This window comes from Lutra lutra, chromosome 13 (genome assembly GCF_902655055.1).
Source record: "Lutra lutra chromosome 13, mLutLut1.2, whole genome shotgun sequence".
NCBI classification, from domain to species: Eukaryota; Metazoa; Chordata; class Mammalia; order Carnivora; family Mustelidae; genus Lutra; species Lutra lutra.
This window is the reverse complement of record NC_062290.1, coordinates 32,660,433-32,675,305: the sequence shown is the minus strand read 5'-3', so window position 1 is coordinate 32,675,305 and position 14,873 is coordinate 32,660,433. Positions and strand designations below refer to the sequence as shown.

The 14,873-nt window shown below is 32.5% G+C and overlaps 1 protein-coding gene across 7 annotated transcripts in view; it reads left to right on the top strand.

Moving 5' to 3' along the window:
* KIAA2026 (KIAA2026 ortholog) overlaps window positions 1-14,873 on the top strand; it is a 142,947-nt gene that overhangs the window by 90,425 nt on the left and 37,649 nt on the right. For all 7 annotated transcript variants that reach the window (XM_047701239.1, XM_047701241.1, XM_047701238.1 and 4 more), the window contains one exon: window positions 6,409-6,488. In XM_047701239.1, coding sequence (XP_047557195.1) covers window positions 6,409-6,488 — 80 coding nt within the window. The remainder of the gene's footprint in view (window positions 1-6,408; window positions 6,489-14,873) is intronic.

The window sequence follows — 14,873 nt, the reverse complement described above, 5'->3', positions numbered from 1 at the left end:
ACCAATGTGGGGTGATTTCTTTCCGGGCAGGTGGTATAACACCTAATTGAACCAGGTACCCAGTGCACGGAAATGAGCTTAAAGTAAGACATAATGTATAAAAATCAGGAAGTTCCTTTATACAGAATAACTGAGACAGCAGTGTAATATATTATATATATATATATATATATATATATATATAAATAATATTACATATGTTATATGTAATGTATAATACTTGATCATATCCAGGCCCATTACTGTAAAATATTTTACAGTTTTTTGTTGATAAGATTATAGAACCTAACTGTGGGTATATTTATGGGGAAAATTTTTAGAGAACCAACTCAAGATGCCAAGGTACAAGAGAGTAAAAGAACTGATAGAACACCTTGTCCTTTAATTTTAATGCTTTGTACTCTTTCCCCTCCAGAAAGCAATACTCCTAATGCTAAATGTATGTCAGGCACTATTCTAAGCCTTTATACATATTTTCTCATTTAATTTCCATAAAAACTCCATTAAATGATATCATTCTCCCCCAATATATGGGTTTTATAGATTTAAAAAACTGAGGCACAGAGAGGTTTATTAACTTGTCCACAGTCACACAGCTAATAAGTAGCAGGATTAGGAGAAAGGATCTTTAGATGAGGGAATTGAAGGTAAATTTAGGAAGAGGAAATTTCTAAATCCAGATAAGGAATGATTACATGACTTTTCTATCACATTGACATCTTAACTTTCAAGAGAGTTACTACAAATTTTAACAACTGATTTAGTATTTAAGCTAAAGGGAAAAAAAAAGAAATAGTTGTCCAGCCGCCTATTGAATTATATGACAGTGTTAAAAAATTACCGGTATGATGAGAAATTTGCTTATAAGCAAGAAGAACAGAAGAAAAATCAGTTGTTTTGTAAAGGTCAGATTGCTTGCTTAGAGATAAGACACTCCAGAAACTTGTATAGTATACAAACATTTGCTCAAGACATGCACACTTAGTAAATAAAACGTCAAATTTAGATTCCATTTCTGTGACTTCAGATTCTGGGTACTTCCCAGATTCCCTAATAATACAAATGACCTTGGCATTTTATTTTTAATAGTGATTAATATCTTAGTATCCATTCACTTGCTATGATTCCTAAAATGAAAAAGCACTGAGAAGGTAGTGAGTGTGTTAGGATAAGATTTATTTGTCTATATTAGTGGGGAGGCAGAGGGAGAGAATCTCCAGTGGACTCCATGCTTAGCATGGAGCCCAACTTGGGGTTTGATCTCACAACCCCAGAATCATGACTTGAGCTGAAATCAAGAGTTAGTTGCTTAACTGACTGAGCCACACAGGAGCCCCTTAGGATAATTTTTGAATGTAGAAAGGCCAAATCTAGGAGGGCTTTGAAGTCTCTGAATATTTCAAGGGGCCAAAGAATGAGGGCAGGCAGGGAAAGCAAGTGAAGGAGAAGAGTAAAGATGAGGAATGAGAGACTGAGGAAAGAAGAGTTGGTTTGGGGATAATAATTTTTTTAACTAAGAGGTGTATCTCCACATCCTAGAAGACTAGAGTTCTATGCCTAAATTATAATGTGAAATATATTTTTAGTTATATTGTTTTTCTCTCAAGTTGGGCTTCCTTTACTACAGCTGTTTTCAACCTAGTTTTTGAAAAGCTTCCTTAGGCTGCACTAATTACTAGGTCATATTAAGTTTTCCTTATCTATTTTCCAGGTACAAGCTAACACTCACTTTTTGCCCATGTCTATGTTTTAGGCCCAAGAATTGTGTTGGAACTCCACATATGCTTTAAGCTGACTTCTGACTTTAGTACAATCCTAGATCTGAGAATTGTATTCTGTTTTACGGGACCAGGTGACTTAGGGCAGTGGGGTTAAAGACCTGGAATATGATCAAGCATGTGTTAGAGGAACAGAAGCCCACTGGGGGGCAGTATGTAACTTGCCCTGTGTATATCTTGCCCTGGAACAAAAACAGATTACCAAATAAAGGCTATATGGTTTTGTAGTATCCCATGCTCCATTTTAAAAGTAGTATAATAAAAAGGAAGAGCCAATTTTTACTGACTACAGGAAAATTTGTATTCAAATTCTTATGAAGGTGTAGACTGAAGACTTTAATAGTATATATAAATCTTTTTATTTTTTTAAGATTTTACTTATTAGAGAGAAGAGAGAGAGAATGAGAGGAGAGAGGTCAGCAGGAGAAGCAGACTTCCTGCCGAGCAGGGAGCTGGATGTAGGACTCCATCCTGAGACTCCAGGATCATGACCTGAGTGGAAGGCAGTTGCCCAACCAGCTGAGCCACCCAGGCACCCACATGTAAATCTTCTAATCAAAAGGGATGCTCTGAAATCTGTCAGAATCAGATTACATCCCTGCAGAAGTTTTGAAAGAATGCAATATTTTTTCATAAAAAAACAGCACAGTTTTAAAGTGAGACAAGTCTAGTGCAAATATCTATTTCAGGGGGCGCCTGGGTGGTTCGATGGGTTAAAGCCTCTTCCTTCAGCTCAGGTCATGATCCCAGGGTCCTGGGATCGAGCCCCGCATCGGGCTCTCTGCTTAGCAGGAAGCCTGCTTCCTCCTCCCTCTCTGCCTGCTTGTGATCTCTATCAAATAAATAAATAAAATCTTTAGAAAAAAAAATATCTATCTCAGTGCCTATTTAGCTACAAGTCCTCCATCAATTTATTTACGTATTGATAGCCTGTTTCTTTATTTGTGAAAAGTGAGGTAATCCTACCTTGCTGTAATCATTAAAAGAGTAATTGGAATACCAAATGCATAGTACTTAACATGGTGACTGGCATGTGGGTAGGAATCAATAAATGGTAACCAGGATTTTCGAGAGGTAGAATTACATAATGGAAAGAACTTGGACTTTGGAGTTAGAATCCCTGGTTATGGTGCTTACTTAAAGTGTAACACTTGAATAAGTTAAGTAATCTTTTGATCTTCAGTTATTCCACATTAAAATGAGGTATTGCCTACCTTGGAGGGTTGTTTTGAGATTAACTGAGGTAATTTATTTAAATTATCTTGCTAAGTGTCTGATATATATATAATAGAGTCTCAAATGTTAACGTTCTTACTACCACTTCTAGGTCATGTTGTGAAACTTTGGTGAAATGTGTAAATTATTTTAAGTTATCATCAGTGTTTTCTTCATTAAAAAATAAAAAGGACTCAGATGACCCTAAGAATTATGAACAATTACCTGCTTACCTGCTTTCCTTTTCCTGTCTCCAGACTGGTGAAATTTCTGTTGAAAATTAAGATTCTTCTATATACAAATCATTTCTCATAACTTCTGTATGAAAAATGCTGTAAATATAAAATGAATAATATGATTTCTATTGTCAACAATTCGATCTAGTAAGAATAAGAAACATAAATAGATCATTATTATACTGTATGATGTGTTATTTAATGTATGTACAAAGTAAAATCGTAGCACAGAGGACATATGAGCAAGAAGTGAGTTAATAAAAGAATTTGAAGAAGGTTAAAAGGTAATACTTGGTTTGGACCCTTAACATCATGGCTTAGTAAGAGAGATAATAGCAGTTAACACTGGTCGCTTAACTGTGTACCTAACAATAGTCTAAGCTCTTTACATGGTTTTTTGTTTTTTGTTTTTAATCATTTTTTTTAAGGATTTTATTAATTTGACAGAGATCACAAGTAGGCAGAGAGGCAGAGAGAGAGAGAGAGAGAGAGAGAGGAGGAAGCAGGCTCCCCGCTGAGCAGAGAGCCCGATGTGAGGCTAGATCCCAGGACCCTGGAATCATGACCCGAGCCGAAGGCAGAGGCTTTAACCGACTGAGCCACCCAGGCACCCCAGCTCTTTACATGTTTTAATTTCTTTAATTTTCACAAAGAAAGTAGATGTTTTATAGATAAACTGCACAAGGACATAAAGCAGTTTGCAGTTAGTAGGTGATTAGAACTGTTATTCAAACCTAGGTAGTTTAGTTCCAAAACTCAAACTTAAAAATCACGACACAATACTAGTTCCATTTACTTCATCACGTTTAAGTATCCTAATGACATAGTGAAAGGAAATATCCAGTAACCACTTCACCTGCTTAATCCATTAAAATAAGTGACTTCTGCAATTATCATATGGTTTCACTTACTTGTGGAGCATAAGGAATAACATGGAGGACATTAGGAGAAGGAAAGGAAAAGTGAACTGGGGGAAATCAGAGGGGGAGATGAACCATGAGAGACTATGGACTTGAGAAACAAACTGGGGGTTTTAGAGGGGAGTGGGAGGATGGGTAGCCTGGTGGTGGGTATTAAGGAGGACACGTATTGCATTGAGCACTGGTTATGGTACATAAGCAATGAATCTTAGAACACTGTATCCAAAAAAAAAAAAAAAACAAAAAACAAAACTCATGATGTATGATGTATTTTATAGTGACTAACATAACGCAATAAAAAAAATAAGAGTGACTTCTAGAGTTAACTGAAAATTTAGTACCTGAGTTTAGTGCCTATGTGGCAACACTGTGAAATTTATTGGGAGTATCAAGGACCCTCTGTTGTGCTTATGAATAAATATAAAATCAAATGATTTTTAAAAAGCTAATTAGAGCAGTGCTGTGGGTTGGGGGATAAGGAAGGATTTCATTTCCTTTAAATTCTTTTTATATCTTTTTCAGACTTAGTAGGGCCATTAAATCTTTTCCTATAAACTTTAAAAAAGGGTAAAGGTAGTGTATAGAAGAAAGGCAATCTTCTGCCCAAATTCATGCGACCCCTTGGGAGGTACCTATTGTACCCAGTTTAGAAATCAATTACTCTAGCTTTATTATAGAGATACCAAGAATTTAATAATTTCTTCCTGAATATTGGTTAAGTAGACCACCTACTTACCTATTTTTGTAGTTTACTTGTGGTATAGGTTCTGTCTAAGTACAGAAACAAATAACAGTGATGAGGAGTATGCATATGTTGGGTTATTTTAATTAAAAGTAAACATCAAATGACAGGTTGATACTAGAACGAGACAGTGAAATCCATGTGAACCTCAGCAACTCAAAATTTGCAGTAGTTCAATCATAGTATATATGCATTTTTACAGTCAGAATTAGAGATAATCAAATTATAGTTCCATGATATGGTTAAAAAGGAATACAGGAGAAAATACAATTGTAAATTGGAATTGTGCCTACAAGTTGAATAACATGTTGCAATCAAATGACCGTTTACATAGAAGATCATATCTGTATAGGAAAATATTTAGAAAGGAGCAATAGGGATTATGTTGAACAGAGTTACTTTGTGTACTCATTTTCCCTTCTAAAAAATAGTAATTTTAAAGCTGATTTTTGCTTAGTAATGATTGTGAAATAAAGTTAACTTTTAAGTGTTTCTAATTAATTTTTTATTCCCTTACATAGATTTTCAGCTCCGGGAGGACAGGATTTCCATTTTATAGTTCTTTGTTGTCTCTATAAATTGTACAGTGCCCTGTATCTCATGTTTGTTGAATAATTAACAATCAGTTTATTAATTGAGTTTGCTATATGCAAGTGGAAACAAAACATACTTTAAGATGTTCTTTCTAAAAATAGTGATTATGTGCCTGTATGTCTCTCTTTTGTCATGTTAGATACACAGAGTAGATATGCTTCAATGTGTGGTATGAATTGGATTTCTTTAAGAATGTAGATTTATTATATTTCCAGTGCCTGATAGTTTCCTTTTTATTACTTTAGACATATATTTTTGGAATAAAAAGCAATAAAAATTAAAAAAAAAAGAATGTAGATTTATTTTCCCCAGTGTTTTCTGATTGCACAAATGACTGGATATACTTTTTAAAGGGAGATTTTTACTTTGTTTAAAACTGGTTATTGAATACTTCCAAAGGCAGCCAATTAAGTGAGTGCAGAGCTAAAGGAATAGAAAAACCTTGTTTCCTAAGCTGCTGAGAGGATTTTCACATTAGGTTGGCTTTAGACCATAGTCTTCAGAGTGTAGTTTTATGCAAGTTCCTGACTATGGACGTCATTGTTAAAAGGTAAGTTTTGTTTTTTTTTTTCTTATGTAATCTCATTTTAAGTTGTGAAGTAGATTTTAACTGAGCAGAAGTAATGTGACTTTTTTTTTTGCCAAGTCTTAGTATAATAAATTCTGATACCGTGCAGCTCATTGCAGATTTTGATAGTTTGTTCATATGTCAAGAAACCCATGTTTGTTAATATGTCTGTTACAGGTAGTTATAGTTTAATGTTTGCTTTTACTGGGGCTTGTTTTGATTCATCATTTTTATTTGACTCACTAGCAGCCATCTGTTAGTTATATTTTAACTTTCAAGGTTCTATGTAATTTGGTTTTTGTTAATGAAGTGCTATAAACAGTATTATGAAGCTTTTCTCTTTTAATCTTGAAAGGAAAAAAATCCGTATCTAAAAAAGCAATCACAAAGAAGAGGAAAACTGTTACAAAGTCATCTGCTGTACCAGAATTTCAGGTAAATACTTCAATTTTGTCTCAACATTTTGTAGTTTAATTTTTTGTTTTAATGTTTGTTTATATTGTTCCTCAAGAGATTGGCTAAATTCCACTGTCATGGGTATACTTTCAATGAAATGTTTCCATCTGTGACTTTTTCCCCTTCAAGTACAAGGCATAGTTAAAATAGAATCTAATGTTTCAAAATTTTTTACCTCTGTTTTTGTCTCTTTGTAGCCAAAAGTCTCTTTGGTTTTTAAATGCTATACTGCTTTGTAGAAGTAGTTTAATAGAATATACATTATATATTATAAATATAATAATATAGATATTTATATAACATTTATATAACAATATATGAAAGTAAGTATGTAAGTCTTCCAAGAATAAATCATAATTTGTAAATAATTTGTAAATAAGCAATTTATTTTCATTTATTTGGGCACTGTAATAATGGTTGACACAAATCTTTTAACTCTTAGCTAGATAGGAACTTCAGAAAGAATATTAAGTAACATTTAATTGAATGGTCTTTAAACATTTCTGCAAAAAGAAAAAAATATACTTAGTGCCATATTATTATTTGACGAGTTTTCAGTTGTAGCTGGTACCAGAATAAGCAGAGATTCTCACTTCAAATAATACTTTTATTTTCTATTTTATAAAAAATGTGTTTTCTTCAAATGACCCTTTTTAAAACTTTCTTTGTATTACTGTGTCCAATCCAGTTTCAAAAGTTTTATAACCTAATACTTAATTGCCAAAAAATAAGTGATGTTAAAATGAATTTTTGTCAGTCTCAAGTCAAGGAGAAAATAAAGGAGTAATAACTATGAAAATATTGATAATATATAATGTGAGTTGATCATATATATTTGACTTTTTGAATATAATTTTTTGAATATATACATTGAAAAACGTAGACACATCTATTTTTCAGTAAAAACCTTATTTTTGGAACTGTTTTTATGGAAGTTACTAATTGGTAAAAATTTAATATTTTTAAATGAGCAGTGAAAGAAAATGACAATTTTCATTTAGTATTTTAGGATAGAATATGTTTAATGATATTCTTAGAATGAATTACAAACATTTTTACAAAATCACTTTTTATAATATAACCTTGGTTACAGGATATTTAGCGGAAAATGTATGTTTACTGTTTTACTTGGAGGACTTTCTAATCATTGCTTATACTTCTTACCATACTTTAATAGTATATTGTTATTCTGTCACTGATATCATCACAGCCTTTGCTGTTTTCCCCACTCACTCTTCCCTTCAATACCTTAAAATATTCGATCCAGGAATATAAGTCTCAGAACAGATCTGGCCTGCTGTTGCTGTTTATCTCCATTCCTATCCTAGTGAATGGACTTTCATATGTAATAAGTGGCGTAGACAGCATGGACAATGTTTTTCAAACGGCAAATGGTATTCATTAGTGAGGCATGAGATTAATCTAGTGGATTACATGACCGGCATTACTTTTTTAAGCTAACAGTTAAAATAGAAAAGAAATTATGAGTGTGTCAGATATAGTAAGGGTAATACCGTTTCATGAAACATTGGTTTTGATCTTGTGCTTATTGTACTGGCATGCAGTGTAAAATACATTTTTGACCATGGGTCATGAGCAAAAAAGTTTTTAAAAAGTTAAAAAAAAGTACTAAATGATGCTTTGTCAATTACTGACCGTTTGCTTATCACCCTCAGAAACTTAAGGTGAAAGTTTGAATTTTGCCAGATTGAACTGTTTAAAATAAATAAAATCTCCTTCCTAGTTCTTAAGGTGTCCTAGAATGTGTGTGTGTGTGTGTGTGTGTGTGTGTGTGTGTGTGTGGCTAGGATGGGGAATAGGCTTATGAGAACTGTGGTTCTTATGCCTAGTTTATAATATGAATGCCATGGTATTACTCATAAAGAAAATTGACAGCTGTCTCCCAGGAAATAGGTCATTTGCTTTAAATAAGCAAAGAACAGGAGATGAGACAGTATTAGTCACTAGTAAATTTTGTTGTTACAGACAAAACCTATAGTTCTGCCTTTCAAAATAACTTTATATATAGTTTGTTTCTTTATTATTTGGAAGTTCCCCACATGTAAGGAACTGATCATTATGTAATAAAGAAGCAAATTTATTTCCTTCCTGAAAGCTCTAGCAATGTCATTTAGCAACTCAGATTCTACAAATTATTCCTTTGTATTTTGTTTTGTTTTGTTTTTTTTGTTTGATTTTGTTTTTTTTTTTTTTTTTTTTTTAGAAAGGATGATAGGCATGGGGAAGGGTAGAGGGAGAAGGAGAGAGCGTCTCCATGCCCAGCTTGGAACCTAATGTAGGGCTCCATCTCACAATCCTGAGATTGGACACTTAACTGACTAAGCCACCCAGGTGCCCCTGCAAATTATTTATTTTATCCAGGTTCTTTAAATATCACATTTCTAGTATTACACATAAAAGTACTTTATAGAAAAGTTTAGCTGGAAGATTTTCTTCATAGTATTTATTCTAAAATATTTTTGTGCTAAAAATAATGAAGCTGTTGGTGGAGAGATATCAGATCCCTTTTGCAAAACCTGATTTATTTGTCAAAGGACTAGTCCATCTTTAAATTGATTTAAACATGCAAAGAGAAAAATGTGTTGAGGGATTAAATTGTGAAGTTTATTTTTTGTTAAGTCCTCATGCATAAAAAAAGTGAGTCCTGTTTTGACCTCAACTACTTTCTAATTTGTCATTGTTTTTGTTGACTTTTTTTTTTTTTAAAGCTAGAAATTAACCTAGTCTGCCTATTGGCTTCAGGAGGAGTCCATGTTTACATGTACACCTAATATCTCTACCTCAGTTTAAGAAAATAATTATCCCACCTTTATTTAAGGTCTACACTGTAGAAACTTTTGTGTGTGTTGTAAAGGAACTAACCATATCCGTGCCACTTGTGTCAAGAGTTATATCAGTGGTTCTCAAACTTTAGGTAGTATAAAAATAATGTGATGCCCTTATTAAAATGAAAATTTCTGGGTGTTATCTTCCAAGATTTCATCTTTGATTCAGTGGGTCCAGGTGGATACCAGTAATGTGCATAGTGGTTAAGCATATGGATTCTGGGACCAGGCTACATAGGTTCTAATGTCAACTTTATCACTAACTCTGTATTCTTAAGCCCTTTGTACGTCCAGTTCCTCCTCTGTGTAGTCAGGTAGTAATCATACCTACTTCATAGGGTGTTGTAAGATTAAATGATAGAGCTTACTGTTTTATTCTTATTTATTTTTTCAAATAAGCATGCCACATGCTTCAGACCTAAGTAGTGTTATGAGTAGGAAAATCAATTAAGAAGTGGCTTAAAAGCATCTATCATTGACCTTTACCACTTTTCTTAGCTACTTAAGACCTTGAAATAATCTTGGATTCAGTAATATTTCATAAATCATAAAATATCATGATAAAGTCTACAATAATTTGAAAAGTGAAAAACCAAATAATATTATTTGCATCATTATGTTAATCAGAGGGAAAACTTCTGCTTAGCTCTACTGTAGTGTTATGGTGGTTATAGTTGGCATATGGGGAACTTAGGTTTTTTAATTTAGTAATAGGTCCAAAATATTAGGAAATACTTCTTTTTTAGTGTTTCGCATGTTGGTGATTTAAGCTTTTGTATCATATTTAACAATTATGACTTTGTTAAATTGACTAAATTATTTATTTTACCAGTTTTGTAGTATAAGAAAGATTGTTTAGCTGAAAAGTAAATACCATTTTTCTTAATAAAGTTAATTTTTGCCAGTACACCTTTTTGAAATTTAATATTTGAAAAAGAAATCTAATATTATGTGAATTGTCATTTTGTACACAATTGTAACAAAGTCATAGAAAGTATTTTTAAAATTTAATGTGTTCAGTCTCAGTAAGATCAGTTTTTAAAATAATGTAAGAGCCTTAGTTACCATGACTTTGCTTTTCATTGGTAACTAGTATCTTTGAATGTAATGTATACTTGCTACTGTTGCATAAGCGTGACTTATTCTAAAAATGCTTTGCAAAGAAATTCCAGAATCCAGATGATAAGACTTATATAGTAGTATTGTTTTCAAACAGAAGCATAAATTCACGGATCCTTAACCTCTGAAAAAACTATATTTCTCCATTTAACCAGCAGAGAAACTAAAGATATGAAGTAAAGTAACAGATTGAGACCCTCAGTATAACAAGTTGAGTCCAGAATTAAATTGGAGTTCAACTGCTTCACTGTGTTATGGACCTTTTGATTATATTATTTTGAATAATATGAATAATGTAAATGTAAAATGTATTTTCAGCTTTAGCTTTTTGATTTATTTCTAACAGTGTGTGTTTTACTTCCCTCTTAAAATTCTTTCTGTTTTTAAATATTGTGCACTGAGAGAAACGTGTCTCATTAATAAATACAAATATCTTGTTAATCAGAGTTATTTTTCACATCCCACATAATATCCTATTTGCAGGTTTTGAAGCAGTCATTCTCCTTGTTATGGTAATAATAAGAAATGAGAAGGATTTTTCCTATCCTCATAGTTTTAAGATGTTAATATAATTTTAGTTTAAATACAATATGAAATTTGAATTTATACCATGAATTTAAAATTTTGCTTACAATTTTATAATAAAGTATAGGTTTGTTGTATTAGCATAGTAATGAGTGAGAGATCCAGTTTTTTTGGACCTATTGATTTTGACTTCTGCATTGTTTTCCCTTGGCTTTTTTAATTTACTGTATTGCTTTAGTTTTATATGCTACCTTATGTCCTTTTCAGAACAAATAAAGTAATTGTCTGTAAACCCAAAGGGCATAATTTCTAATTTGAAGTAGTGATAAAGTAAGGAAGGATTTATTTGCAGTTTTTCTGAGATAATAGTCATGTAATTCTTTTGATCTCTACAGAACCTTCCCTCTCCCTCTATATATACACATTCCTGCTTCTTGAGTTGGAGAAGAGGGCCTTTTAATATTTATCACTTAATAGAAATGAAAGCTTAGGTATGAACTAAATCCTAAAACTATAAACACATATTCCATTGTTATTAGATTTTTTTGTCTTGTTTAGAAAGACCCCTTAAAGAATATGATATATTAGGAGGTAGATGAGTTCTACATTTTCTGGTCTCCTCTACCAGTGTGTCATCTTAGTTTACTTTTCCTCCGTTAGTTTTAATTAGTTCGAATATGAGTTGGAAAGATACCTTTTTAGTCCAAAAATTACATATTTTTAGGCCTTTTCAGCTCTTAAGATTTATGATTTTGTTGCTCTGTCATTGGTTGCCTCAAGTGAAATGTTGAGGGACACTATAAAGCCTTCAAGAGGTTTTCCTGGGGGATAAAACTCTTTGTAATTTCTGCGGTGTGACTGAAAACCTCTCATGAGTGTTAATGGTATGTTCCAACTGTGATCTGACCTGCTGTGTAGCTTTCCTTTTTCATCCCTCTTGACCCTGAGCCTCAGATATTTTTTTCTAATCAGGGTAATGAGAAGGAGGTTTTAATAAGATGTTTTACTTTGTTCAAAAAAAATGCTTCTGTTTTCCTTATAGATGAACTTTATTTATTGGATTGATTTTGGGTTTGTTTTTTTTTTTTAAGATTTTATTTTTTCATTCGACAGAGAGAGATCACAAGTAGGCAGAGAGGCAGGCAGAGAGAGAGAGGAGGAAGCAGGCTCCCCACCAAGGAGAGAGCCCGATGCAGGGCTCGATCTCAGGACCCTGGGATCATGACCTGAACGGAAGGCAGAGGCTTTAACCCTCTGAGCCACCCAGGCGCCCCATGCATTGATTTTGTTTTGAAAAGCACCATTTGAAGTTGATTCAAGTTTAAAGGCCACACATATGCCTTACTATGTAAAAGACAAAGAATAGAGTGTATACTGGCTTGAGTCAGATTATTTTTTCTTTCAATATTAGTTATAGTTACAATTAGTAACAATAGAATTATGTTTCTATACGTGAATTTTCTCAGAGCTGATCTTGGCCCTATATTTTCAGTTATCTGTATTAGATATATATTATATCTATTTGTAGAGAGTATAGAAAGGGATTGTAAATTGTTATGTAACTATTAATTCATTTTAAGATAAATTCAAAGTAAGTATTGCTAAAATATTTTCACCCTCAAATTCAATAAAATTTATGTTTGAGAGTCATGTCATATAAGGAATATTTATCTTATCATTGTGTATTTATTTCAGCATTTTATCCCCTGTTTGGAAATTAGTCTTTTTGAATCTTCATATTCCTTAGCTACATAGTACCAGAATATTTCAGGAGCCATGAAAATTTGGAATTCATAATCATTTAGTACCTTACTGCTTAAAAGTATGATCTGCAGCCCATACCTGGGAACTTGTTAGAAATGCAGAATCTCAAGTCCCACCTCAGACCTACTAAGTCAAAAACTCCATTTTAACAAGATTCCCAGGTGATTCTTATGCACATTAAAGTTTGAGAAGCACTGATTTACTTACTAACCAGGTAAGCCACTTCAAAGTACTGGTTTATATAGCCATACAGCTCTTAAGCTGTGGAAATCATTCAGTTTGACGTCAGAACTGTGTTCTTCTTCCTTTAAATAGAATATAAATATTTGTTGATTCCATGAATTGAAAGATTTTAATTATCTTAGAGTGTGTCTAGTTGTAGAGGTGTATGTTTTCATTGTTGTTCTAAGTTTCTACAAACTATATACACAAAATGTACCCTTATTCCTTGTGTAATGAGACATCTAAGATGCAAGTGAAAATTCTTCTGAGCTTTGCCATCTGTGCAAATGAGAAATCTATGTTGTGATATTTAGTGCACCAAATTCAGTGAAATGGCATGTAAATATCTGCTAGTTCTGGGGCACATATGACTTGGTGATCAAAATAGCAGATTATACAATGAGAAGTTTAGTTCCCACTGAGTGCTTACTAAAAACCTGATGTAGGTCCAACAAGATAGAAGTGGAAGACATTACAAAGTTCTAGAGGCACTTCCATAGTTGTTCTGTACACTGCTCACCAGCATTTCTTCCATAACTCTAGATTTGGCAAATGGGCATATGTATTTTATAGTAAATATCAGCAGCACTGTTCTACTATATCATTGTGTACTGTTTTCTACTCTGGAATTATTTAATTTGGGTTCCTTAAATGCGTATTTTCTCTGCATTGTCAGTTCTTTGAGTTTGAAATTATGTAGACATTTCCAATAATAATTTTAATACTAATTAAAATAATAACTGATAATTTTTCTTAACCTACTAGATTGAACCATATTGTCATTTATGTAGATCAAATGCCATGTGATTTCACATGGTATTATATAGGAAGTTTAAAGGGGCCCTACTTTCCCATTTTTGTCATAGTAGTCACAAGAAATGATCTTGTTTTAACCCCCTTTTCTTTTGTTGTTTTTGTTTTCTTTTACAAGAAATACGCCTTTTAGGAAAATAATACCCTTACACAAAGATTCATGAATGTAACAAACATGGGCTGATATAATCTTATGGTAAATTAATAGTTTTCTAAGTGTAGTATTTTTTTTAAATTATCACAGTATAAACATTTACAAGACTTTGATTAATCTAAAACTTTTCCTCTCTATGTGCTGGTTTTTTGTTTTAGAAACCTATTTCTTTTCCATTATAGACTTTTAAAAATATGAGCTTAAGTTATTTTAGGAAAAAAGTTAAATATATTGGGAAAAACTAATTTTTTAAAGAACTAAAACGTAGTTATTAATATTTTGGTTGTTGCTGACACTTCACTGTTTAAAGCTTTAGTAGTTAATACAAACTAGTTTGATTACTCATAACTAAAACCCAGTTGTTTTGGCCATTTGCCAGTATTACCAACGTGAAGTAAAATGAACTGCATAATTATGAAGGGAAATAGATACTATCTGTAGCAATGGTTTTGTTAAAGATTACTAAGATCATATTAAGAATGGGTACTTAAATTCATTTACTTTTTTGAATATATTACAGACAGTGGAAATCCTTCTTTCTTAGCAATGCCAACAGCAGTATAATTATTTTAATTGTATAATTAGCGAACCAAATCAAAGGTAGAATGACAGTTCTCCAGGGGTGCATTTATTCACCAACTAGGAGACTGCCTGATGAAGCATTTCTTAAAGGTGATTTAGTAACCTGTGAAATCTAGGGTGAGTTTCCAGATCTTTGTCATTCTGGGCTGAAAGTTAATAATGTTAAGAAAGTATCTGGATTATAAAGCAAGCTGAGAACAGGGAAGTGTGGTATGAAACCACCAGTGTTGGAAATTTTAGCTATTTTTATCCTAAGCCTGAAGTTCATGCATTATAAAAATAGTATCTTTTAAAATATAAACTTGTGGGGCTTTCTTTGCTTTTTGCTATTACAAATAC